The sequence below is a fragment of the Populus trichocarpa genome, chromosome 4, assembly GCF_000002775.5.
Source record: "Populus trichocarpa isolate Nisqually-1 chromosome 4, P.trichocarpa_v4.1, whole genome shotgun sequence".
Classification (NCBI taxonomy): Eukaryota; Viridiplantae; Streptophyta; class Magnoliopsida; order Malpighiales; family Salicaceae; genus Populus; species Populus trichocarpa.
In genome coordinates this window covers 5070013-5097944 of record NC_037288.2, presented here as the reverse complement: position 1 = coordinate 5097944, position 27932 = coordinate 5070013, and the positions used below count along the sequence as shown (strand labels likewise).

At 31.4% G+C, this 27932-nt stretch overlaps 2 protein-coding genes and 1 long non-coding RNA gene across 4 annotated transcripts; all 3 read right to left on the bottom strand.

Moving 5' to 3' along the window:
* Window positions 1-3171: 3171 nt before the first annotated feature.
* On the bottom strand, window positions 3172-4570 carry LOC127905244 (uncharacterized). The gene is made up of 2 exons (XR_008059100.1): window positions 3944-4570; window positions 3172-3783 (listed from the first exon to the last, which is right to left on the bottom strand). It is a non-coding gene; the product is annotated as an uncharacterized LOC127905244 (long non-coding RNA).
* A 4454-nt stretch (window positions 4571-9024) lies between these two features.
* On the bottom strand, window positions 9025-13478 carry LOC7476322 (ras-related protein RABA1d). The gene is made up of 2 exons (XM_002305693.4): window positions 13039-13478; window positions 9025-9732 (listed from the first exon to the last, which is right to left on the bottom strand). The coding sequence occupies exons 1-2, from the start codon at window positions 13257-13259 to the stop codon at window positions 9297-9299; spliced, it is 657 nt and encodes a 218-aa protein (XP_002305729.1). The 5' UTR covers window positions 13260-13478; the 3' UTR covers window positions 9025-9296.
* Window positions 13479-20326: 6848 nt separating this feature from the next.
* Window positions 20327-22520, bottom strand: LOC7476323 (probable WRKY transcription factor 65). Of its 2 annotated transcripts, none has more exons than XM_002305694.4 (3): window positions 22079-22520; window positions 21691-21840; window positions 20327-21148 (listed from the first exon to the last, which is right to left on the bottom strand). In XM_002305694.4, exons 1-3 carry the CDS (start codon window positions 22210-22212, stop codon window positions 20644-20646), a joined length of 789 nt encoding a protein of 262 aa, XP_002305730.1. In that variant the 5' UTR covers window positions 22213-22520; the 3' UTR covers window positions 20327-20643. The 2 variants fall into 2 exon arrangements, with proteins under 2 accessions (XP_002305730.1, XP_024454633.1); XM_024598865.2 differs by having other exon boundaries at window positions 21961-22108.
* Window positions 22521-27932: the final 5412 nt, after the last annotated feature.

The following is a 27932-nucleotide window of genomic DNA, read 5'->3' as shown; positions in this document are numbered from 1 at the left end:
AAATGACCATCATTAATAACGTGACAGAATCGTGTACAGCAGTGTCTTCGAAGTCTGAATTTTGAACACGAACTGATAAAAGTGTAAATGTACGACGAATGCATCCAAAAAAAAGTTGTACATACATGACAGGTAAAAACAAAGAAAAATCGTAAAAAGACAACAAGAGATCAATACATGACGAAAGAAAAAACAAAGAAAAATATGGGGAATGGCGCAACAAGAGCACCTTTGATAGGTACAGTCGCGCATCGGCACAGAAGTCCAGACTTATCGACCCAAAAGAGGGAAAAGGAGAAAAACTAAAGAGTTTTTGAAAGCCATTCTCTCTCATCATCAGTGTTTTATGGAGAAAGAAGCATAAAAGTTTTTCACCTAATTTTGTACATTTTGTAACCTGGTAATTCAGTCATGAATTACCTTAGTGTGTAAAGATGACGGAGGGGGAATAAAAACACTCCCGTGTGTGAACTTTCATTAATGTTGCTGGAAAAGAAAGATGTATAAACATTGTTTTTTCACCACATTTTGCAACTTCTAATATATATATATATATATATATATATATATATATATATATATAGGGATGAATTGGCGAAAGAGAACTCGAACAAGATACCTCAACAAGATACCTCACCTCTCTTGGTTTTGCAAAAGTACTATTATGAATTGCCTAGTGTAACTTTTATTAATAAAATTGGTGAATTATATGTTCGTGCTATAATCATTGTTCAACTTCTAACCCTTACTTTCAAGCTTCACAATCTTACCCCTATAGCCCTATAGTTTCTTAAAAGCTTCAATTTTCCCTTTACTACTAAATAACTTAATAATGCTCACTTTTCTTCATATCCTTACCATAATTTTTCTTACTTTTATCTCACGACTTCCTCTAAATCCCCATAAATGTTATAATACCTCACAAAAATACTTCAAATTACTAAAGAAAAAACACAAACTAAATTCAAAATGTAGGCTATTAGTAGTTAGGAGTAACATTGAAACTTTTTGAAACTATAGGATATAATTGAAAATTTTCAAAACATAAGGATAGGAATGGAACAATGATGTAAGGACAAAACTGAAGTTTGCCCTAAAATGATTATTACATCAAGGCTGCCTAAACTAAAGTAAATGTTGAAAAACTGTAGTATTATTCTGAGTTGTCATTTCAAGTCAGAAAAGGCTTGGTGTAAAGAAAAACTTACAACTTTGTATGCAAAAAAGTTCCCCCATAAAGTGGAGCAGTTGTTATAGCATCATAGTTGTGACTTAATTATTGTTCCTATGACTTGTAATCAGAAAGTACGAAAGAGCACTTGTTATAGCAGCATGGTTGGACTTGAACTTTTGTTCCCATGACTTGGCATTAAAAGCAACTATAACCTAGTGAATTGTCATTAGAAAGTGTGGAGGAGTAGCTATCCTCCATAGCTATTATGGTAGTGTGGTTAGGACTTGAATTATCACTTTCTTATTTGTGTTTGGAGTGTTAGAAAATAATATATATTATATTTTGAGATTTTAGTTAAAAATTTAAATTATTAGGTTGAATTAATTTTTTAACATGGTATCAAAGTCTTAATGACCAAGTGGTCACGAGTTCGAATTTCATCATCCATATTTATTTGATAAAAATTAAGCATAAGATATTGTGGGTTATGCAAGTTTCAAGCTCAAATGGCTTTCACTTGAGGAGGTGTGTTAAAGAATGATATAAATCATGTTTTAAAACCTTATCTAATAGCTTAAGTTATTGGGTTGAGATGATTCTTTAACAGAGAGATAATTTTGCAGTATACATATATAAAAATTGATTTTTCATTAGAATAGAATTCTTATCAAGGCAGCGACAAGATACCCTTAACATGTGTCAAGTAAGAAGTTCACTTCACTATATAAACATGTCTCCCTATTCAATTTTTTCATCCTTCATCATATCTTGTACTTCAATAGCAAGGAGAGTTTAAGCAACTTGCCAAGCTTAGATGAGGAGAGGTTAATTCGAACAAGATTAATCTTTTTTTATTTCTCTGCATTGTCAACGTTAGAAATATTTCATATTGAACTTCTATTCAAACTTTTTATCATGCTATTTTATTTTATAAACTCTAAGTTGTTTTAAAAAAACTTTCAATCAAAATGGTTCCTTGTCAAGAGAGGCAGAGGATTTGGCTAGAGAATGACAAGAAAGATAGTGTAAGAGCCTCAAGTTAGTCCATTTTTGAACCAATTAGTCCAATCTTATTCTATTACTATAACTAGGTCAGATGTTGATAAAGTAAATGCTAAGTTGAGAACGAGATACTTGGCTAGACTTCCTCTCTCTCGTAGAAGGATTAGCAGGGGAATTGGGAGTGCTATACATGAGGAGTTAGAGATAATTATTCTCATATGTTTATTTAAATATGGATATGAAATACCCCCTTGATGACTTTATCCATGATGTATTCTTCACTTATGGCATAAGGTTGAGCCAGCTACACCCGAATAGGTGGCTAATTAAATTCATGAAATATCTTGGGAAAAATCCATTAATACACACACGCGCTCACACGCGCCGTTTAATTAGTTTAGAAATGCATAGCTTAATTTAGTTCTTTTTGTTCTAGAAGAAGGGATATATAGATATATTGCAAGTCAAATTGAAGCTAATGGCATAGCTGTTACTTGTCCTTATATATAGCCAATTTGGCAAAGAATAAGGAAGCAAGAATTATAGAATAACAATGCGGACACTCACTCGCACCCTCTCTCTCTCTCTCTCTTCCTTCAGCTACTTATCCCTGCATTATTCCTCATTTTCACTACTGGCATTTTCTGTTAATAGTCATGTTCCTCATAAAAGCTCGGAAGAAATCCATGGAGGTGCAATCTCTATTCAGCTTCCACCAGCATTCGTTTTGTTATTTAAACTAAATCGTCATTACAAATTGAACTGATTTCTCTCCATGTTTAATTGGACCTAAAACATAATGACATTAATTAAAGTAACAAACCCAATTTTTGTTTCCATATGATTTTCGTTCTCAAATTATATATTACCATAAGTTTTATTTTAGAACAATCCATCTAAATACGTATTAATTTTTCAATGATGGTTATATTAATTCAAAGGGATATTGGAATGGAAGATGAGGCGTCGAAGTCGCCCTCTTCTAAAACTTTAGATTTTGTTTTTTATTTCTTCTTCTTTTTCTTTATTAAAATGAAAAAAAAAAAAACAGTAGGTGTGTGTATATATATTACAAATTGATAAAATGTCAAGTAATTTCGATATCGGGAAAGCAACTCTCCAATATCATTTTCTTTGGATAGTGAATATCTCTTGAAAGCTTCATATCAGGCTTGGAGCAATGTGTGCTGATGTGGATGTGCAGGCTTGCTACATAGGAGAGAGCATATGTAATAAATCTCTTGGGACAAAGTTAGGTGGTATTTAATTAAAAGGCACATAGAGGACCTAGAGATATTAATTTCAAAAATGAAAAGCAAAATAGGAGGCAAAGGTACTATATATTTAAGGGGAGAAATATAGCATGCGAACTAATTTTTGTATTCTCTTTAATTATATAACCTTTATATATATTTTTTTTAAAAAAAAGTAGTATATACATCTCATAGAGAAGACTAATTAAAATTAATGCGAGAAGTTAAATTTCAAAGCTTTTTATCTTTTCTTTTCCTCCTTCTAATTTTGCCCATGACTCTCTCAGCCTTCGGGGAGATTAGGTGAGAGTGAGTCTCTTCAACCATTTTCAAAATTCAAAAGCAGCACACTACCTGGAAAACACAAAGTTCTAAAGTAAAGAAAGGGAAAAAAAAAAAAAAAACTCTTGAAAACATACGTCTATTGAATTGAAATTAACTAGGTTTTTCTCAAGCTTTCATATATATGAAAAAAAACAAAAACTAATGGAACAGGAAAGGCTACAAGAGTTACCAGTGCCATACATTACAACATGCTTTATTATGTCTTCTAGCACGACGAGCATCCATTACATTTCCAAGTTTTTCAAGCATTTCCTCTTCGGTGAATATCCTTCCCGGTGAGCTCAAGAATGCGCTTCTTCTAATGGGAGGAGACCATATTCCACTTTGCTCGTAATCAAAATCAAACTCAGTTGCATCAAAAAATTTGTCGAGAAGTCGGTCAGAAACAAACTTAGACACTCTCTGAATTCTTTTAGGAGAGGAAGATGACTCAGGCAATGAAGGTGAAGATGAGCATTTGGAGATATCCATTTGATAAAAAAGAAAGAAACAAAAGTACTCAAAATGAGAGAATTATAACAAGATAACACATGTATGTGTGAGATTGATGAAGCTGAGATGGAGACAACATTTCTAGGAGGGGGGGCTAATGCAAGTGATGGTAATGGTGGGTGCTATGACAAAGACGTGTATGGCTGTATGCAATCATGGAGATGTCATGGGCTAAACGTTGTTATTTGGTGCCCTACATACCAAATGCAAAGTTTAGGGAACCTGAACCATTTTGGCTGGTGACATTTTTTAAGCTTAAAAAAGTTCATTTTATTTTATCATAGACTATATGATTGATTGACATCATATATTCCTTTTGTGGACCCTATTACAGCCATTCATACTCAAGGGCTTGATCCATGTTTAATGGAACGCAAAATCCATATATTTAACTTGTATTCAAGCTCAGTGCATGCATGTGTTAGGTTGTCGATACATTATCATCTAGAGAAGTGACATGTTAACAGAGAACATTCCTCCCTATGCTGAAAAATTAAATCTTAATTTTACTCGGCAATTGAACCTTCCGATGTTAACCCCAAGAGGCATAGGGAAGATTTTTTAATTCTATCATTAAAATTAAAATTAGATGTTTTTGGATCTTTAAAGGGCTATATATATATATATATATATATATATATATATATATATATATATATATATATATATATAAAAGTGATGCATATGAGACTGAATCTGAACCCAATTTTTTATTTTTTAGTTTAACGTGGATGTTCGGGCCAGCTTGCGCGCACCTCGACTAATCCCACGGGCCCTGAAGTTAACGACCATGTAAGCCTCCAGTGGCCATCATATGAGCAACCACAGGGCTCGAACCTGAAACCACAGAGGAAGCAAACCTCTTGGTCCCAAGCTCTTACCACTGGGTCACCACCCTAATTTTGATAGGGCTGGCCGGTGTTGGTATATTCTATTATTATTATTATTATTATTATTATTATTATGAAGAGGGAAGATGAGTGTAAGATTTCTATTTTTAAATCAATTTTAATTTTAGTCTAATCGTCGAACTCACGATAGCATGCCGACTGTCAAATGTTGGTCTGCATCGAGGACAAGTTTTTTAATGCAGAAAACGATATCATATTGCCAATAGCCTCAAAATTACAACTTTCATTCCAAAGCAATATCATATTTAATTTAAATGGAATTTATTGACTCTTTGTTTTCATCTTACGGTCTAAGAATTGAAATCAATTTCATGCAAGTGGCACTATGCTGTCATTTCTGACGAGCATGGTGGATATGCCGCAAGTGATGTTGACAGTTAACGCGGATCATAATTAATTAAGCTACCACAATTCTAGAGTCAAATCAACACCAGTAATCGAACATGCCATCCCTTTTATGTCAAACGAAAGCTGTGTCCATGGATTTGCAGAGATGAACAGGAATGACGGGTGTTTAATTTACTTACTGACATGAAATTAAGGCCTTTTTTACTAAACTTGAGATCAAAGGTTTTGTTTTAAGTGGAGCACTAGAGAGAAAAAATATATATAATTCAAAACTTAATTAAAAAATCGCATGGTATAGCAAGTTACATGTGGCTTGAGAGCCATATGCAACTTATATGATTCGCAAGTCGCATTCCTCACATGCAACTCTGGTGGATTAAAACGTCAGAAGCCTTTTTTTTTTTTTTTTGTTCTTTCCTTATTTTTCTTATCCTTCTATCATTGTCATTGTTGATAGATCAATTGAGTTGATAGACCACCCCTCTCTAATCTCTATCTCTGCCACGATAATTTTTTTATCCTTCTACGTATATCACTTTGCACAAATCTAGCTGCCACCACCACTATGTGCCACCCACTTTTAAAATTTTAAGATATATTACATATTTTTTTCTTTATTAATTTAATATTTTTTATGCTACTTTTTTATTTTCATTATGTTAGGGTTTAGGGTTAGAGTTTTTTAGGTTAATTTAGAATTTTATTGAACTAGATATAAATTATGTTAATTAACTATAAAATACATCAATATAAAATACATCAATTGAGTTGATAAATTACTTTATTTATAGAGAACATTGATTAATTAGATTTTTGTTAATTATGTTAGGGTTCAGGTTTTTTTTTTTTTTGTTTAGAGTTTTTTTTAATTAACAATATATTTTGTTAATTAACTTTAAATTACACCAATTGAGTTGATAAATTATGTTATTTAAGAAGGAATATGATGGATTTGGGTTTTGTTAATTATGTTATGGTTTAAGGTTTCATTGAATAAACTTTTGTTAAAATTATGTAGCTTGATTAATTTGTGAATAAATTAGGGTTGAGTTTTGTTAAAGTTATAAACTTATTCCTTTTTTGTTTGTAAAAATGTATAGATAACATGTATGTATTCATGTTCTAAATTTTGTAGTTTATAATCATTAGTTGTAAATTAAATTAAATTACATAGATATATTTGCATTGTATTAAATTGTTACGTGGATTGGATGAAAGGAAAAGTGTAAAGAATGATGTTGTTCCAGGCATGCCTGAGGCTGCCAAGACTTAGGTGTTTTGAGTATTCATTACAAGTATCAATAATGATGTATGAATAATGATAAACAAATAAAAGAAACTCTACTAAAATTTCAGTAGAAAGTAGAAATTTTGAAAGGGTGATTATATATATAATGTAAAACAAAGTTACCCTTATATAAAGTTAATCTGACATTGGTATGATTAAAACATGAGGAGTTACATAGGTGGTCTTGTGACACCTCGCTAATTTGTTGCAATGGATTTGCACGAGCATGTATGTTTGTATATTATATAGCCTAGTTTTTATAATATCAACATGCTTTGTGGCATCCATATTTATCATGGATTGATTAGAGCATTACTTCAGCAATAAAGATGTGATATCTACACGTTTCACCGATGTATTGGGGAGATGAAACCCATGCTGCAGGATTTGCCATGTTAGTTCCCTCGTCATCCCCTATGATAGGACTTGAGGGGGTGGTTGACCAAGAAGACTTATGTTTCTGTTTATTGAGATGTGTGCCTCTACCCACTCGTTTTAGAGATGATAGTATCAAGTTAACATGGTTAAGCGATAATTTTAAGAACCTTCTAGATGATGCGACAGAGGTGTATTTGATTATATATGCTTGAGCATACATAATGCACATGTTTGAGAGTATCATATTCATGGGTACTACCAACAATGCAATGTCGGCGTTCCATATGACAATCCTTAAAGACTTTTAGGTCATTCCTATCGATAGTTAGGGGTTGGTCATGCTTGCATATCTATACTGACAACTATGTAAAGCATGCATGAAATAAAAGAGACAAGTATTTGATTGTTTATTATTCCTACAAGTATAATTATTTTAAATAGTTTCAATTTTAAATAGTTTCAATGAATAACTTCTTTCTAAATATTAATTCTAGCTTTGGCTATAGGAGCATCTCCACATCAGTCATCTAAAAAGTTAGGAGAACAATATGTTCAACTTTGTAACAAGAAGGCAACTCTTAATTAGAGCTTGGTAATAATAAATTTTCAATAATATGCTACCTATATAAATTACATGCAAAATTGTTATTGTTAAAGCAATCCAAATTAACATAAAAGAAATATGAACATAAAAAAGAAGGAGGCTAGAGTTCTCATTAATCTATTTATTTTAATGTGTTTATTTTAATCTAAATGCAAAGATATTATATATAGGCTAAACTAAAAATAAAACAAGATAAATGTATTTCTTAACATCTCTCATCAAACTCACGATGCAGCAACTACAAGCATCGAAAGTTTGCCAACTAGAAAACAAAAATAAGAAATGATATATTGAATATTATGAGAATTGATTTTTTTAATTATGAATTTAGTTGAAATTAAATTAAATTAAAGGCCATGTGAATTATGATTGTGTTGAATTATAAATTGTGAATTGTATTGAGTTGTAAATTATGAATTGTTAAGTAGATTGCTTTTTATAGCAGAGAGTTTCGATGCTGGATAAATAATCTCCACCATATTTTTTCAATTGCATCATGTATGTGGCATGTAACTCTTTAAATTATTTTATTTTTCTAATTAAGTATTGAATTGTGTTATCCCCCTTTTTTTTTTTCTACTAAGCTAGATTAAAAAAAAACTCCCACGTTCATGCAATGATATATATATATTATTATATTAAAGCGATTCCATCCAAAGACTCAAGTTTTTTTATGCTCCTGTTCATTCTCAACTTTCATTTTGTTATTAATTTATTTATTCAGGTACTTATCTATTATGTGAGGGATTTTGTGTGGTAGTCACCCTAGCTAGCTCTTTAAAGAAAGAAAAGTAAACTACGTACCATGTTGTAATTGTATATTTGATTCAAATGACATGTCCTTGAAAATTGTTAAGCAGTTTCTCCTCTCTTGTTTTTCAGTGATTTCGAATGAAATTAAAGCTGCAAAGCTTGGCTGCCTTGTTATTGCTATATTTATGATGTTTTCATCTTTCACATTACACCAAGTTATGTTCTGAGTTAGCAAGTTGTATTCGGACCCAAGAGAAATGTATGTCTAGCTTCTGCTGCCATCACTTCACAATTTAGAAGAAGCCCACTTCACAATTTCAATAGAACTTTCGCATGAAAGATCCATCCATGTTTTTTTTATTAAAAATGTATAATAATCAAACTCGACATTCACAACATTTTTTTTGCAAAGAACACCACAATTTGCAAAGAACGATTATTAGCTAATTGGTTGTTGTCATAACTCCTAAATAGTCTTATCCAATTCTTGCCAGTAAATATTTTATATTTTTTATAAAATATACATACAGGTTTGAAAACGACTAGTGTAATACTTCATTGCTAATCAAGCTCTTTGTCAACTAGAACAGTAGAAGAAAAGGCTTAAGATCAAAATAAAAGCAATCCGCCGATCTCCTATGGTTGGCATCTTTGAGAACATTTTACACAATAATGGTGAGCATTGAAACAGACGCAGCATATCAAACCAGCTACATCTCCTAAACAATATAATAGTCAGATCAAAATCCTAGCTTGAACAGCACCCCACCCTCTTCATAGCGGAAACATCTTTATTGACATCGATTTTCTCACCTTTGGATGGAACAGCTGAAGCTGCTGCATTGTCACCTGTCTCCATAGCTTTCTTGCTCACAATACTATAGATCTGATTAAGAACTTCAGCAAATGCATTGTCAACATTAGTAGCTTCCAAAGCAGATGTTTCCATGAAGTAGAGGGACTCCCTCTCGGCAAAGGATTTTCCATCCTCAGTTGAGACAGCCACCAGGTGGCGAAGATCTGATTTATTGCCGATGAGCATGACAACAATGTTAGGATCTGTATGATCCCTCAACTCCCTTAGCCACCTTTCAACATTTTCAAATGTTGAGTGCCGGGTAACATCATACACAAGCAATGCACCCACTGCTCCCCGGTAATAAGCACTAGTTATGGCACGGTACCTATAAACACAAACAATAAGTTCAGAGAACATGTCAGTGGAAGAGAGAGCAGGTGATTCATTGAGTATAAAATTGCAAAATCACAACTTGTTGCACCCCAAAGGAAGGGGAAAAAAAATTGTCAACCTAGCTTAGACATATATAGCCAGCCACTAAACAGGCTTGACATCTATCAGCTCATTATAGAGGAACAACAGCAAATGCTTTCATGGTAAATCTAAAGACTCAGCCCCAATGGGCAGCCTCAAATCCCTCTGCTATGCATGGTTGTCCAAAGATCAGATGTTAATCCTATAAAAATACTCCTTTTTATATTATAGAATTGACTCAGTACCCAAAGACCACATAATTCATTTCCAGAAAAAGAAGGAAAAAAACAAGGGAGAGAGAGAGAGAACATTAAACCATTAAGTCACATTCTGCCAAGTTGTTCCAGGTCTATGTCTACATCTACATGCCATATGGTGGTCAGTTCAAGGGAAAACCAACTTAAAACCAATTTTAGTACACCAAAAACTGTTTTTTTTTTCTTTTTCCAGAAGATAAAGCACCATACAATTCATATAACTTAATCATTATAGTGGTAAATGATTAGGAACCCAAGCTAAAGATCCTCAACAAATATTTTTCATTTTCCAGGCAACAACAGGTTGATTTTGATAAAACCACGGCATGGCCATGGTGTGAATGGCAGCAGTAGATTGCAATAGAGTAACCGATAAAGAAATATTAGCAACTGTACTAAAAATGATTAAGCTTTAGTTATTCCTATTCAAAGCTTAGTAAAATACAAAACTGTCAAAAGCAATATGTTTCCCTTTTTTTAACATTTTACTATTGGATTTGCAATTTCTGGCACCGCATTGCTATATGAAACACAGATTATTCAAATTCAAGCAAAAACATGGTTTAATAACACCAAACACAGGTTATTCAATTGCTATATGAGCTTAGATTCGTTTTTTAACTGTTTATTAGCTATGAGTCTTGCAATTTTGAACCTAAATAATTGCCTTTTAAAATAAGTTTTCAGAATTAAGTTGATAGGTAATCTCTTACATTTCTTTTTTTGTAATTAAATTGAGATTTAATTATTATTTTATATATATATATAATTTAACGTAAAATTGTAGTATTATTCTATTAATTTTCATATTCAGGATTGTTTTCTTTATTAATATTTGAACTTACATGTTAAATTGTTTAGAATTTTTATCTTAAACATTCAAGAAATAGTTGAGATGTTGAAGTTTGGAGCAAAAAGGTAGAACTTAACAATATCTAACTGATTCAGTTAGAAAATAGTTTAAGATGAATAATAGAGTAGAAGGGAACTTTCTAAACATAATATCCATAATGGCTACCACCTAGACAGTACAACTGTGGCATGTATCTGAACAAGCAGCGAGATCTCTGTCACATAACAGCCATTTTGTTTTCCAGTTTACCACAACCTTATACATCACCATCCACTGCCACCACAATATTAACTGAGAAAAGAGAATTGAATACATGAGATTGTTTAGCCATAAAATGCAACCATTGCATCATCACTTCCAAATAAGCATAAAACACTATACTACCTCAACCTTTACCTTTCTATCAATAATAGATTACACAAAGGTATACAACTGTGCTGCCCATGGATAAAGTAAAAAGCTTTTCAACTTTCTTTATATGAAATTACAACACTGTGTGTGATAAACAGTCACAGAAACATCAAAGGACAGGAGCTTGGTAATGATTCCATAACATGCCTTGATCTCTACATTTTGTTTGAGATCATCAATAAATGCAAATCTTCATATACATTTTTTATGTCTATCAACTAGACAGCACATGTTGAACAAGAAAATAGATACAGGGCAGTCTAGGAAGCCAAATAACACATGTCAAACACAATTCGAAACTCGACTTCCTTCAACTTCAGCCATAGTCCATCCATAAACTTAAATCAGTATTATGCCAATTTGTAAGAAGACAGTTTTTTGTGTTATACTTCCTCAGCCCCATATTCCACCTTTGGTTGTCAAACTATGGAAAGAAACATCATTGATTACTTTTTCTTCAGCGTATATTTTCGAGACTTTCCTCCAATTCAAAGGAGTGTTACACCTTTGGTTGAAAACAGTTATGTGGTTAATCAAAATAATTTTTAGAATATCATATATAGGCATGAACCACGTTCAAGAAGCTAATAGATACAATGGAGGAACAGTTGACAGTGAGGACCAAGGAAGTAAGCTTTAAAGAGCATAATTAGTTTATTGCTGGCTTGCTAGTAGTCAGTAAGCAGAGATGGTGACTTAGATCTAAGAAAATCATGAAAACAGTTATTGGGTTTCATCTCCAACAGAATGTTCCAATAAACTAATTGGCATGTTTTGAAAGTAAGGATTTTGAAGAAGCTGATTGTGCAAATTGGTGCAGGATGTTAAATGACAGATACATGGTCCAATCATGCATAATAAAGCACATGATAGTAACATGCAACAATATCAGTGAAAAAGCATGCTGAAAGAAAGCGACTGTAAGATAAAAGTCAAGGCTGCTCTGGCTGAAGAAAGTTGAAGCAGAACACACACCATAGACAAAGTCATGAAAACAATTACATATTGTATCCACTCAGACCTTAGGCTAAAGAAATTAAGAAACCCTACCCTCAATGCAGCTCCCGCAAGCAACTCAAAATTTCAACCCCGTCAATAAAATCAGTCCGCAAAACAAGAGGTGCAATAGCTACAACAATCCCAATCCATCTCTTGCATAGCATCGACAAAACAACCAATACCATGCAAAATTGCAGTGACTATTCCCAATCAAAAAGCTTGGCTAAACTCCATTTCAGTCCAACTCATTCTCAAAACTTTTTGATATAAAAATCAACATGGACACACATAATGTCTATGAAAGTTGCAAAATGTCAAGTTCCACTAGTTCAGGTTGCGAATCTAAGTCCAAATCCATCAATAACCATGATCATTATCTTAAAAGCAAAGCAAAAAACCCTAACTCTCCAACATAAACTTACAAGATCCAAAACCCAATTCACTATTCTTTTGCTCACTATCACAGATACACAAAAGCCTACTAACCAAGACCCGGAGCACAAAACAGAGAATTAACTCAAAAACACACATGAAACAATAAAAACCCATCCAAGAAATCACAAAAAGAAAAGCTCAATAACTTAAAAAAAAAAAAAACAAAACAAAACACGCAACATACCCAGATCACAAAAAAAAAAAAGATAACTTGAAAAAAAACCCAGATCACAAAACACAAAAGAAGCAAAGAAATACCAACCTTTCTTGGCCAGCAGTGTCCCAAATCTGGGCCTTAATGACCTTGGAATCAACATTCAAGCTGCGAGTAGCGAACTCAACACCAATAGTAGACTTCGACTCCAAACTGAACTCATTACGAGTGAATCTTGAAAGAAGATTGGACTTGCCCACACCTGAGTCGCCAATAAGTACAACCTTGAACAGGTAATCATAGTCATCTTCGGCTCTGTACCCTGCCATTAGTAGTTGTCACACCAATAGTATTATGCTCGCTTTGCTTCAAAGAAGTAAAGCCCTGGAGAGACAGAAAGAGAGGATGAAAATGCTGTTTTTTTTGTGACTTTTCTTGCCTCTTGTGGGGTATTGGGAGTTGGAAATGGAGGGGACTGCTGTCTCTCTCCCGCTCTCTGTCTCGGTGCTTTGCTGGGCTGGACTCCAAGTCCAGTTTTTTTAAATTGGAGAAAGTGTCGACGGGTAGTGGTCACTATGTTAATCACGATTTGATCCTTACTAAATTATTGTAGGCGCTATGTTTTGGTTGGAATTAATTTTTTTAATATAAAAAATATTTATATATTATCAATATGTTTTTTAATTAAAAAAATAAAATATACAAGATTCACATACGATCTAGTTAACTTGACAGATTCAAAAATACTCAGAAGATCCATAAAAATATAGTTTGCTTAAAAAAATCAAACAACATCTTTTTTAAAATATTAAAACGATAATATATTAGATTGACTTAGATCAACTCAGGTTAATTTGTCAAATCTATTACCTATGTTATAAGACCCAGATAACCTTATAAAAAAAATAAAAAAAACTCAATTTACAGTCATCCCAATTTTGAAGGATTAAATTGAAAAATAAAATAAAAAATAACATGAATCAACTCGAGTTAACCTACAAAACTCAAGTTAGAAGACAATGATAACTCCATAGAAAGCAAATTAAGAAAAAAAATATAAAGTCCAATTCCCAATAAATTCAATGTTGAAAGATAAAATTAAAAAATAATAATTAAAAAACGGACAAAAAAAAACCTAAATCAACAAGCCTAATCCATCAAATATTTGATTTATTTAGAATTGAGCTTCATGTTTTTTTTTCATATGTGGTGCTTACGGTCAAATGGCTCGAGTCACGAGTTTTATAATTTAACAATGCTTTTTTTTTTTTAATTTAGGTTTCATTTTCCCTTATATCAGGTTATTCGATCTCATAACATGACCTATGAGTTCGGCGGGTTGACCTAGGTGGGCTCGGATTGATTTTAGCGCTTCATTTAGGTTTCATTTTCCCTTATATCCTTTTTTTCAAATTTAGCGCTTCTAGTCAAATGATTTGGGTCACGAGCTTAATAAGTTACCGTGAGTGTATATATTTTTTTTTCTTGCTTATTTTTTTTTTAAGATTAAGTTTTTTTATTGAGCTCGGATCTGAGATTTCATGAGTTATGATTTTGAAAGATTAAGCCGGGTCTAGGATATTTACCCGAGTATATTTGGTTTTTAATGTTGTTAAACTAGGGTTGCCTTTTTATGTTATTAAATTAATCAAAATTATTATACCTAATCCACTCAATGATTCAAGTCTTGAAATTCTTTTACTTCTTTAAAAATCATAACGTCACCTTAGCTTTGTTCTTCTTATGTCCAGAAAGATTTGGCCAGTGGCATTGTGTCGAGCACTGATATAAATTTACTCGAGTCACTTTTTTTTTTCCTTTCTTGAACTCTTTTCCCCTTTTTGGCCTTTGATACTTGGTTCTTTATAATGAGTTTTTTAATTTGTTTCGATGTGGATTCTATAGTTTTATCATCATCTTACATTCTAAATCACGAGTTTCATTAGTTAATCATTATTAGCTCGAGTCCATCTAAGATGTCGTATTCTCAATATTTTTTTAAAAAAAATATGTCATCCAATATTTCATAATTTAAATATTCTAAAAAAAGTTCAGCCATCATACATTAAATTTTTTACTTTCTAATTTCTTAATAATATTTTTAGGTTGAAAACAATGATCACACCCACGGCTTAGAGCGAGTAAAAAAAACACTAGTTTTTTTTCTATAACTTGTCAAAACGAAGTATGGCATTCCTAAAGCAGATGTTGAGGAAGGTACTCCTGCTTTCTCAATAATATTTTTAGGTTTTTTTTTTTTTTCTAATTATGATTAAGAAAAAACAAAACTAGTCTAATAACAGAGACCATATTTGTTTGCTAATTTACTCTCTACTCCTTCCTTCCTTTCTGTATATTAACTAAATACTCTATAAAAACTATAATTTCTTATGGTGCTGCTTTATGAACAATAAAACAGCTTAACATACTTTGTAATCATATCATACCAATTTAGTTAGCGTGCACGAAACAAGATTGATATTACGAGTTTGATTCCTGCATAATTGCTGCATTGTGATAGACGACCTTCCTTCTGTCACAAATTTTTTTTTTTTTTTAAATAAGGGATGGACATCATAAAATGTTGGGCTAGGCGCACGGTCCTGAATTTATTTCTTGTTTCCCTTTATTTTATTTTGTTTATTTTTGACACTTTAGAAAAAAATTAATTAACTCACTTACTCTTTAATTTTGATATGATTCTTAAATAATATAAAAGATTTAAATAATTTGTTTTTGCAATTATTATGTATCTAGGTTAAAAATACTAATATTAAATGTTTTCATGAAAATTTGGTGTTTTATTATTAAAATGTTTAAATAGATTTTAAACATAATTTTATAACCATTATAATTTTTTTAGCTTTCAATCACACAAAATATAGACATACTAATTTGATAGTTTTTGCTAACTTGTTTTAACAATCATTTTATATATATAAACAAACAACGATTCCATTTAAAAATATTGTATTGAGTATGATAAACAAGAGATTCGTTAATATGAAATTTATCCTTATGAAAAATAAAATCTAAACGACTGTATTTTTAGGTTTAATGACAATCCTAATAAGTTCTTGAGACCTAAATTTTTCTTTTTACATTTAAAAAAATTTAGATCCCTTTACATTATAACATGAACATACAAACTTGTTAACAAAAACTAAAGCTTGTGGTGTTTTTACTGCGCATAAAATCATTGTTCACTCACTCATAAATCACTGTGGATTGAAGTAATAATTTTTTTTTAATTTTCAATTTGATCTTTGAAACCTTTTTTTGCATAATTGAGCTCTTTTGAGCCAAAATTAGCACCCAATTGCTTCTTTTTTTTGTAGGGACGATTGAATTGAAAGACAGGGGATTGAAATGAAAAACATGGGTAACATAGGTAGCATTTTCAAATTTGTTTATGAAGTACATTTTAGTCTACTTGTTTTTTTTTTTTTTTTTTTTGCTATAAAATGATCAGTCCCTTTGATTTTTAATAAATACATTTGGGTACCAAACTTTATTTTTTCTCATTTCCAGTCTTTTTTCATGGGAGAAGAGAGAGGAGTCGTCATATTTTGACGAAGAGAAAGAAAGCTCTTCATTGATGACGATTTCGATAACTAAACAGGTTAAAATTGGGTCAACGGGTTTCACTTAGTGAAGGGAGTCTTATGGTGGTTGTTTTAAGTCTCAATATAGCCTAAAAAACCAAATCTAGGTCAAGGATGCAATATTTGTTTATGTATTGATTTAGTGGTTTGGGTTGTTTTTTGGGTTTGATGGATTAATAGGTTGGTTTTTTAGTGTTCAAAGGGTATTTTGTGGTTGAAAAATAAGTTTTTTTTTGGTGAAAAACATGTATTTTGGGTAAAAAACTTGTAGGCCTGATTTTTCGGTCATCATAATGGTTGTTAAAATCTAGACTAGCAGATAACATGTTGTTTACTTATTTTTTTTTTCTTCAATAACAAATAGTGACAGACAACATATCATCCAACTCTTTAAAAAACAAAAAAAATATAGCAAGCCCATGCGTGCAAGATTGGGCTTCAAAGCTTGCACACTTGAGCTTTTTTTTGGTATTGTTTTTAAAAAATTTTAATTAATACATTTTTGTCTTTTTTAAAATATTTTTTAATTTTGTTTTTTAATTAATAACCCTCCTATGTTATTTTTTTTTGGCTTATTAGGTCTTTTTTTAAGCGGTGATTATTTTTTAATTATATCGGATGTCTTTTATTTTTCATAAGGTTGACATGATTCATCTGTAATTTTTTATATATTTCACATAAATTAAATTTATTTTTATAAATTAAATATGTTTACTTGTTATGATGTTTTTAATATGTGCAACCTTACATAATTTTTTTTATTTTATTCAATAAATTTTATGTGTTTGTTAATTTCTATTATAAATTGGTTTTAATATACAAATTCATTAAAAACAACCAGGTAAATGATCAGTATTGCACTATTAAATATCTTGATTTATATTTATTTCTTAATTTGTGCAATTTTGTTTTTATTTATCATCAATTTCATGTCTAGGTCACGGGTTTTGTGTGTTAACCCAACTTTGCCCAGAGCAATATTTTTATTTATTTATTTTTGTTGTTGTTGCTTTATTTTTTTATTATATTATTAAGTTAATTAAAATTGAAATCAATTATCAAATTTCTCTCACTTCTTTAAAAACATAATCATTTTTTTTTCAAGTTAAAAAAAATTAATACAGACCACGTCGTAACCTTCCTACCAATCTAGTTATAACAAAAGCTAAATGGTATAGAGAAATCATTGTAAATTAAGAGATATTTTACTATAGATTGTAATAGTAGTTTCACTTTTAATTTCTAATCTTATTTTTTTCAAGCTATCCTGACAATTAAAGTGCACAATTGTTTTATTTTTCGTTCATCAAATTAGGAATGTTTGTTATATTCAAATATGTTGGGTCTGGTATATATGACCGTGAGATTCAATGCTCTTGAATCTGACATAGCCGTCAGATTCAAGATTCTTGAATTTGTTAGGACCGTCAAATCTAAAAGATTTAAATTATTTTTTAAAAAAAATAACATGGTGCCGAGCGCGATTCAATATAATAATTAAATTCTAAAATTGCTTATCCTCTGTGTTTGTTTGCTATATTTTCAGGTGTGGTGGGCTGATGATAATATCGTATAAAAGAAGAATTGACCATTGTGAATGAGGAGCTAGCTAGGGTTTTTTTATTTCAGGGCTAGGGCGTAGAATTGTGTGGTTATTTTTTTTGTTTTTTTTTCTTTCGGTCTCTGTTTTGCAAAGGTCATAAAAGTACGTTTCACGAATATCAAACAATTATTTTTTAGTGAAATCCCTGTTTCGTTCCTCTTTTTTTTTTTTTTTTTCGCTCCTTTCTCTGACTTCCTTAACCTAACCAGTAACCACTCCCTTGTATTAAACTCACTTTGTTGTTGTTGTTTTTTTAATCTCATCATATATTTTTTACTATGTATTTAGAAATTCTAGAGCATGTTCTTGGTAGATATTAATTTTAAAAAATTTTATAATATTAATATCAGTATATCAAAACATTAAAAAAATATTATTTTATTTTTTTATTTTAAAAAATGGTTAAAATACAATGATAAATAATATCTTAGACATCAAACACAAGCTATTCTCGTGAGTTTTTTTTTTTTTTTAGCAAATTAAACTATAATTGAAATCAATTCCACACTAAACGTTCTTGGTATATGAAAATAGCAGAAAAGCACAAGGTATCCCAGAAGCCACTTAATCGTATCATGTGTCATGACTCAAATTAATTAAATTCAACTTATTTGAGTGATTACTACCAAGCACATTGATATGGTGGCAACTCGCAGAATATTATCCAGCTATCTCTCACCAAAAAGTCAACCCTTTTTGGTAGTTAATTTGACCTTTTGGTTTAGGCCAGCCAATCATTTGAACAACCAGAATCTCTCTTCTCCTGCAAGCTGTGATTACTACCACCCACTACCACGGCAGGAAGATGGCCAAACTAGGCAAGCCTTTTCTAGCGATGCTATTTTTCTCTTATAATATAGCATGGACTTTCTATTGTTAATTTATTTTTCTTAATCAAAAGCTGTAATAATGTTAGCAACCCTGTTTAGGGGTTGAGGTTGTGACTCAACTTTAAAGTATTTGTATGGTTGTGAATGATATTTTTTACTTGAAAATATATTAATTTTTTTTTTAATTTTTAAAATTACCACATCAAAATCATTATAAAATACAAAAAAAATAAATCAATTTAATACTTTTCATGTTCAATACACTTTTAAAACACACATAACAAATGATTTTGGTTGCATTGCGGTCTCAACTCCAAATGGAACCTAAGCCTTTTGTTCTAGGTTTATTTTTTAATGTGTATAAGTATTAGGTTATGGATACCTAAAGAATACTCAAAATTTGATTAGATTTGAGTATTAAAAAATCCGTACTTATCGGGTTTCAATAGAAATTACAATTTCGTCTGAGCCCAATAGATATTGACTCAAATGGATGAGAATTAAAATTTTATCCGAGCTCAATGGATATTGACTCAAATGGGTATGAGCTTTTTAGACTCGATCGGGTTAAGGCAAAACCTAAAGGCAAAAATTCGAGTGTTGGGTTGGGTATGAATACTAGTTTACCCGATCAGAACACAACCAGAAATCTAAACTCGACTCAAAATAAATAACCTTAAAATTTCAAACAAGTACACGTATATCAAGCTAATTATATGCTAATTAGTTATAAATTATAGAATTTGAGTTTAGATTCTAGTTTTGAGTTGGTTCGGGTTTGGGTTATGGATACTCAAAACCCAATCTGGTTGGGTTAGGGTATCAAAAATCCGTATCCAATCAGGGTCGGGTCGGGTTTGGATAATTATTTTGGATTCAAGTTCGGGTACAAATAGTACAAAACTCAATCCATATATATTCATTGCCATCCCGTGGTTCGATTTAAGTATAGATAGTAATTTTAGTAGGTTTGAGTATAAATAATGCAAAAGATCATGGATATCCAATGACATCTCCACTTTGTTTCCATCCAAGGAAACCAAGTATAACTTAAATATTATTAAATTAACACTCTGTTTAACAAAACAATGATAAATTTCCCATTCATAAAATTAAATGATATCAAGATCTTGATTTCCGCGTTACCATGGATAATGTTTTTTAACCGAATGATTGTTATGTTTGAGTTTAATTGGATTTAAATCCCAAAGCTCTTAGAACCTATTAACAATCCAAAAACACAGTGAAGAAGAAGAACCTATTAACAATCCAAAAACACAGTGAAGAAGAAGACGATGGAGAAGAAAAGACAGTGAAACCGATAAAATCTCAAAGCTGAAATAACCAACACACAATCATATGCATAACTCATGCATGGTTACCTTGTTATCAACTAAACTCATAATTCGGACATTGTTTCTCGGAATAAGGTAATGAAAATCCAATTCTGCGACGGCAAATGATGCTTAGTTAATTACAAGAGGATCCTGACAGATTTCAGAATTGGAGTTTTATTCACTTACTTCACTGACTTCAAGGCAAGGAATATTAAAACCTAAGAATAAATTATCTAAAACGTCTTTTTTTAAAGAAAAGCTCTTCTTTTTTTGTTATCTTGTGGTGTCATCAAACGCTCACCTTTGAATTTTATAACACATGGATAAACGACGTGTCGTTAGCACGTCTGTACCTGTGGTCCAACACCTCTCCGGTGGTGCCTGAACACCGACGAGCACTCCGGCAACTCTCCAAGATCGGCAAACAACGACTCGTCCTCCTCTCTCATCGGGAAAAACATCGATGCCATGTCAGCATCCGCCTCTGCCTCTGCAAAAATGGGCGTCTCAAGTATAGTTGAAGAGGTTGTCTCCATGACACCAAACCACGAAAACTCATCTGAAGTTGTAGTGTTAGATATAAGCGGCTCGCCGTTTCCAAGATCCGTGAACTTTTCTTCAGGTTCAGATTCTGGGTTTTCAGGTTGGGTTGCGGAGACTTCAGGTTTGGTGGTGTTGTGTTTTGGAGAGGAGTTGTGGTGGTGGGTACTTCTAGAAGGAGGTGGCCAAGGGTGGTTGTGCTCACAGGAGTAGGTGACCACTAGCATTGTTGGGTCCAGCTTGCTCCTCTCTACTTGTTTTCTAGCTGGACAACCCTTTGAACTACTACACCTATAGTATCCTCTGTAAACAAAAAAACATTATAACAAGTAGATCAGTGCCTTGAAAATCTTGATCAACATTTTTTATCTACCCTTGTAATCATCAAATAGAAAACCTGTTCCTATAATCATCTTTGCATTTGATATGTGATTAAATGCATAAAATAACTCAAAATCAGAAAGAAATCTAGACAATGTCTTAGATTTATACGACCATGCTTGCAAGATCTGCGGTGAGAAAAACTTGTAAATTTATTAACTTCGGCGACGAAAATAGTTTCATTAACAACGGATTAGTTTAGAGTTTAATTTTATATTTGAATGATCTTGATCAAATTTGTTTGAATGGTTATCTAACTAATCATACATTTACAAAAGGATTGCTTTAGCAGCAAATCTTCGTCGCCGCAATTTCTTACGACGAATTTTCATTATTTTTCATCCTTCTGGAATAGAAAGAACTTGCCCAGATGCATCTGAACAAGCTAGGAGGAAAAGAGAGAAAAAATAAATAAAGGAAAGACGTGTGATTGGATTTGGGAGAGGAGGAAGAGGGTTACGTACCTGGGGTAAGGCGAGCCTTTGATGGGTTTTTGGCCATACTTTCTCCAAGCCCAGGAATCAGACGGTGGTGAAGCATTTTCACCCTTCAGCCTTGGGCCTTCTAAGTCCTTGATTGGTACTGAGACTATTCTTTTTTGCATGGCCTTCTTGCTGATACAAACACCATGATGTCAAATTTTTCGTCCTCCATAATTGAAGGTACAAATTGCAAGGCAACCTATCAATATAATGCCGTTTTCGGCACGAATATATACAGGACTGCATACTTACAACACAAGCATGGACATGTTTTCTCCTTCTCTCTCCAATTAAGCACATACCATGATCTCTAATTCTACGAAATACTTCCGATCAATTGTAATTAATGGGATATGTGAAGATGAAGTACCTTCTTTTTGGGGAGGAAGTGGAAGCCATCTTCATATCGTTAGAAGGAGATGATTCTGGACCACTTTCTTGAGTACTATTGTCATTTTCTTCTTGCTCACATATTAATGGGTTGATGATGAACCTACTATCCATTATTGCACTTCGAAGCCGCCCCAACCAAAGCTTATATACGTATGTATATATAAATGGATTCCCTTAATCACCGCGGATATTTAGATGCCGGCAAAGATGATCATGATGATTATAGGAGATCAGAGCAAGAAGACAGAGTGAGAGAGAAGATAATTAAGAGGGGGTTTAGTTGGTGATGTGAAGAGAAAAAAAGAAATGGGGGAGAAGGTGGAGAAAGAGGGGGATAGCCCTTTTAAAAATTGGCAGCCATGTTGACAGATGAGCTTTTGATATTAGATTATCAAAGACGTGCAAGCTAATGTGAATGTAATCCAAAGCTTGTTATTCTATTACAAATTTGATGATGACTCTCTCTCTCTCTCTCTATATATATATATATATATATAGAGAGAGAGAGAGAGAGAGAGTATATATATATATATATTCCAAACCTATGTACTGATTGGTGATCCACTAATCAATACAGTTCATCCCCCTCTAAATTATACCATCTCCTTTCTTTCTTTCCTTTCCTTTTCTTTTCCTAACAACCAACCAAGCTTATACATGTTTTTTTATGGGAGAAGTTTACAGAGTAAGAAAATTTAATATGTCATATGATTAAATTAAACTGGACTGGACTGGGACAGAAATTGTATTTGGAATTCTGGGTCTACAATTATTAAATAAAATTAATACCCATTATAAAATTTATCATTTAATACTTGCATACGATATAGGTATCCGCGAGTCAGATTTCTTGATATTCATATATTACTCATTATCTATAAAATAAAAAATTCAAATATTCATAAACTATTTATTGGGTTTCGAGTATCTACTTTTTACTATTATTTATTAATTAATAAAAAATAAAATAATCAATATCCATCAAATTCAAATTAAATTATCATCCCTACTTGTAATCCACGTTCACAACCATAAAAAAAACATAAAAATTACAAATATGCTCTCTCTTCGAGAAAGTTTTTATTTTAGTGCACATGATCTTTTTTGCTTCAATGAAGGAAAAAGAAAGATATGGTGAGGTTATCCATTTATTTAATTAAAGTTAAAAAGTATATCCAGCTTGTGGTAGATATGATTTTATATGTCGATGATCTCATCAAATTTGGACTCGTTGGAAGATCTTACCTTCATTCAATGTCACCAGCGCCTATACATGGTTTTACCTCCCCAAACTACTCCATCCTTAATAATTAACACCATTTCTTTAATCCTCAATCACTCCATCGAATTAACCTTCATTAAATATTGTCACTAGCATGTGCTAATCAATATCAAATTAATAGAACTTATCATCATCAAGTTAAACTTCCTATAAAAACCAGGTCCATGCCCTAAAGAAACGACACAGATATTTTCTGTCCTGGTTAAAACTCAAAAAGCAATGTCTCAGTACTATATATGCCTTTAAATTTCTGCAAGAAAGTCATGGCGCATCATTTTCTTTCCACACATCAAAAAACTAAGTCATGGAAGAAATGATTGTAATTCGTGCTGCATTCAGTTGGCAACTACGAAAAATGGTTTGATCTGTTCAACGAGCATGACATGATCATCTCTTAGACGAGAATCACAGGATAGAATAAAGGTAATATGTCATCAGATCGTTTGATTATTATTCGATGATGCAGTCATTAACGAGCATAGAGTCTTGAAATTACTAGAAAATCATGTGGAACCCTAAAACGGGTGCTATCTAGACCATTAATGAATGGACCATATTTTATTTGGCCTGGCTCTAGATATTATTATATACATTATCCGGAATCCTTGCCACTGTCTGACCAAGTCACTTGTTGCAAGCTCAATCAGTCTCTCTCCCATTGGAAAAGCATTGAATGAGTCCATTGGGCAATTTGTTATGTATAAAATATCAAAATTCAACGTTCTAACTAAGAGTTATTTGAAGCGTCAAGCAACGTGACACTGACATTTTCTTTCCTATACTATAAGCCTAGACGAGTTGCATGCCACTGAATTCAATTCATTCATTAATTAATTCATATATCTACTTATTAATATATTGTTCCCATCTCTGACTTTCGTTAACCACGGCAACTTCCATGCTTCTATTCTTTTTTTTTTCTTTTTTTTTTATTATTATTGCAACAATTTCTTCTGCAAGAAACAAAGAAACTTCCTCATGACTTCCTCTTACATCCCTCTTAATTTTATCTCAATGAATTTCCTCCTAGCTAACTTCCAACACATGCTTTTTTAACGACACATGAATAGTTCATTTGTTTATTTAACATTTAAATTGCATTATGCAATATTAATGATGTGTTAAATCAATATGGAACATGACAATATTATTGATCGTAGCTAGTTACTCTTTGAATCATATGATTCCAATGTCCAATGGGAATGTACATGTGACCAGTCCCCGATCCGTGCAATATGGGACAAGAACTATGTATCGCTATATATATATATATATCAGAGAAGAGAATTAAAGAATGTGTAATTAAGACAAAAGTGTTCTGCCACTTGCCATGCCCAAAACTCAATTTTCACATGTCCAGGATGCACAAGAGTTCATGGTATACTTGAGAATCTGTGTTTATATGTGCATGACAACAATAGAATCTGAAATTTAAGGAATTTGTTAAATTTCTAGAGCATTTTTGTTGATGTAATTATTAGAGAATAATATAAATTACATCTTGAGACCTAATTTAAAAATTTAAATTTTTGGATTGAATTGGTTATTTGATATAATATCAGAGCCTTGATAACTAAGTGGTCACGAGTTTGAGTCTTACCATTCCTATTTATTTTATAAAAATTAAGCACAAAGTAATGTAAACCTGTGTACGTTTCAAGCCCAAAATATTTTTATTTAAGAGAATATGTTAGAAAATAATATAAATATATAATATCTTGAAATCTAATCTAAAAATTTAAAATTTAAAATTAAATTAGTTTTTGAAAATAATAAAAGAAGGTGTATATATACTACCATAATTGTCAATTCTCGGAAGAACAGTTCAATAGTTGTCTCTAAACGTATATTGTATCAATCTTTCAAAGATATATATTGTTATTTAGTGTACGGCACCGATCCCGGCAAACGGGTAAAGTCACTTATCATGCACCTTTATTTATTTATTGAAGTCTTTGCAATTGTCATAGCTTCAAGCATATTTTAACAAATTAATATGGTGGATCAAAGGAGAAGACTGTCAACCTTAATTTAAAACAATAATTTTATAAAATAAAAAAAATGATAATTGAACAATTAGTTAATTCATTAAATTAAAAAAAAATTTATAATAGAGAATAGGAACTCATTTTGTCTTATTTAAGAGCACTCTTATATTAGACGTTTAATTTAAAATCATTATTGTAGAAATGTATAATATAGACCTCGGCAGATAATTATTTATATCTCAATAGAATATATATTTATAAAGTTTTCTAAAGTTCTATGCTCATAAAATGATTAAAAATAAACAATATATAAGCTTGATGAATGCATGTATAAATATATAGGTACATGTTATTAGGGTATATGAATGAAAAATTTATATATGTTAAAATTCTAATTGAAATAGAGTTTTTGTATATTTTTAAATCAAAAAGTTATATCTTTGTGTTTTAAAAGCCATGGTAAAATTAATTATCAAAATTGTCTATAAAAAAAGACAATTTTGACATGGTTTTAAGAATGGAAAAAACTTCTAGTTTTTCTAAAAAAATTTTCTTTTACATTCTTTCGATCATAATTCTTATAGAGAGTAACATATAAATTTTAATTTGCTGTTTATTCTTGGTTGTGTTGTCAAGAATAAAAGATTGGGTAAGTATTCGAGACAATATTACAATCACACCGTTAGCATCAAAGAGCAGACAATAAATAGTTTTAAAGCCAGAAGATTGATCCTTACATCAATCTACTTCTTTAAGTTTATTTTCTATCAACAAGTATTGTAATTTGATTTTTCTTTTAGTTGTTGATTTATATATATGTTTTATGTTTTGTAGAAAACGATCATCATAGTAAAGAGGAATAACAGTCTTAGGAAATATTAAAAGTGTTCCAATAATCTTAAAACAACTTAATTTGCCTAATTATTTTTTGTTGTTATGTTTATGTGTATGATCTAGTTATACATGAAATAGATAATATGTTAAAAACAAATCGGGTATATATTTGCATTTAACTGGGAAGGTGAAGTAGATATCTTTTGTTATATGGATTCCTCTTAAATACTTTGCTTAATTTTTTTAACAAAAAAAAAAAGGCATAAGTTATACATACTGTTATATCCAAGTGCAATTTTATATGTATATGTTAATTGCAATTCCTTGCTTTTATTTATATACCTTTACGAGTGTGATTCCTTACTTCTGTTTATATACGTTTATGAGTGTGTGTGTGTGTGTGTGTGTATAAATACATATTATTCAAGGGAAAGAAGAGTGCGAATCTATTTCTGCATTAATTTTTGCTACTTTGCACAGTGCTTCTGTTTTGCCATTGTATATATGCTGGAATATTGGTTTTGTTTTTGTATATTGCCAGAAAAATAGTGTTGGAGCTAGGATTCGAACTTTGCACAACCAAATTTTAATGATTTGCCTAGCCCAACACCACTGGAATACTATATGTTTTTTTTTTCTGAAATTTGCAAGCAATATATTTTTATATAGATATAAAACAAGGTGTTTATTTAATTATTAAACATATTTATTAAATTGTTTTTTACAGAATTAGTGTGCTAATTTTTTGTGATTTAATTTAATTAATATTATTTCAGATTATAAATCACAAAGTTAATCTTGTTATAGAGATATTAAATGGATAAAACTAGTGTTAATAACAATAAAACATCAATTAATCTAGTAGTTCCTGTGGTCCCGATTGCCTTGGTGGTAAACCTAATTTCTACACATGCTCCATATAGAAAAAAACTTAATAATTTAAGTGATGTGAACTTAAATAGAAAGCATGTCAAAGCAAGTTCTTTCAAGGATCATAATGGTAATAGTTATGACAAAAAGAGGTTTAAAGCAACTGAATTTGTTTTGCAAAAAGCTAGGACACCACACTAAAAACTATTGTTATTGAAAATTATCTCAGCTTTCCAACAAAAAATGAATCGATGCATTTGGACTTCTAGAACTCGAGATATGGGCTGAACACTGAACAATGTCTAGGTTATAAGATAGATTCCGACTTCTCCGTTGTTGCTACAATTTGAACTTGAAAATGGACTTTTTGAATCTTCGACTCTTCATAAAAAATTTTAGGCCTATGTCTTAGCTTTCCATCCATATAAACCAGACCTAAATCCAAGTTCTACAGCTCCAGGTATAATCCAATAACCGAATAGTATTCCAGCTTTGACTGAACCAACATCTCTTTTCTAAGCTTGCCCCTCTCTTTGTCTTCTCAATTCCAGTAGTTTAACTCATCAATCAATCCTTTAATTTATGTGATAGGCCTGCATTTAAGATGAATATTTACCATAAATTAAAGGTATCTTATAGTATCAGACTTGTTATTATAAAACATGCTTTAGTGAAGGAGTTATTGATACTTCAAGTGCAAAATGATGATATAAAACCTTGATAAAAATATACTTTTAAGTATTAATCAGTGTGAAATGAGGCCACTTGAGAATTGAAAATGTTAAATTCTTTAAAGCACTTTCTAAAACCAAGACATATTCGAGGACAAAATGAACACAACCATGAGAACCAATATT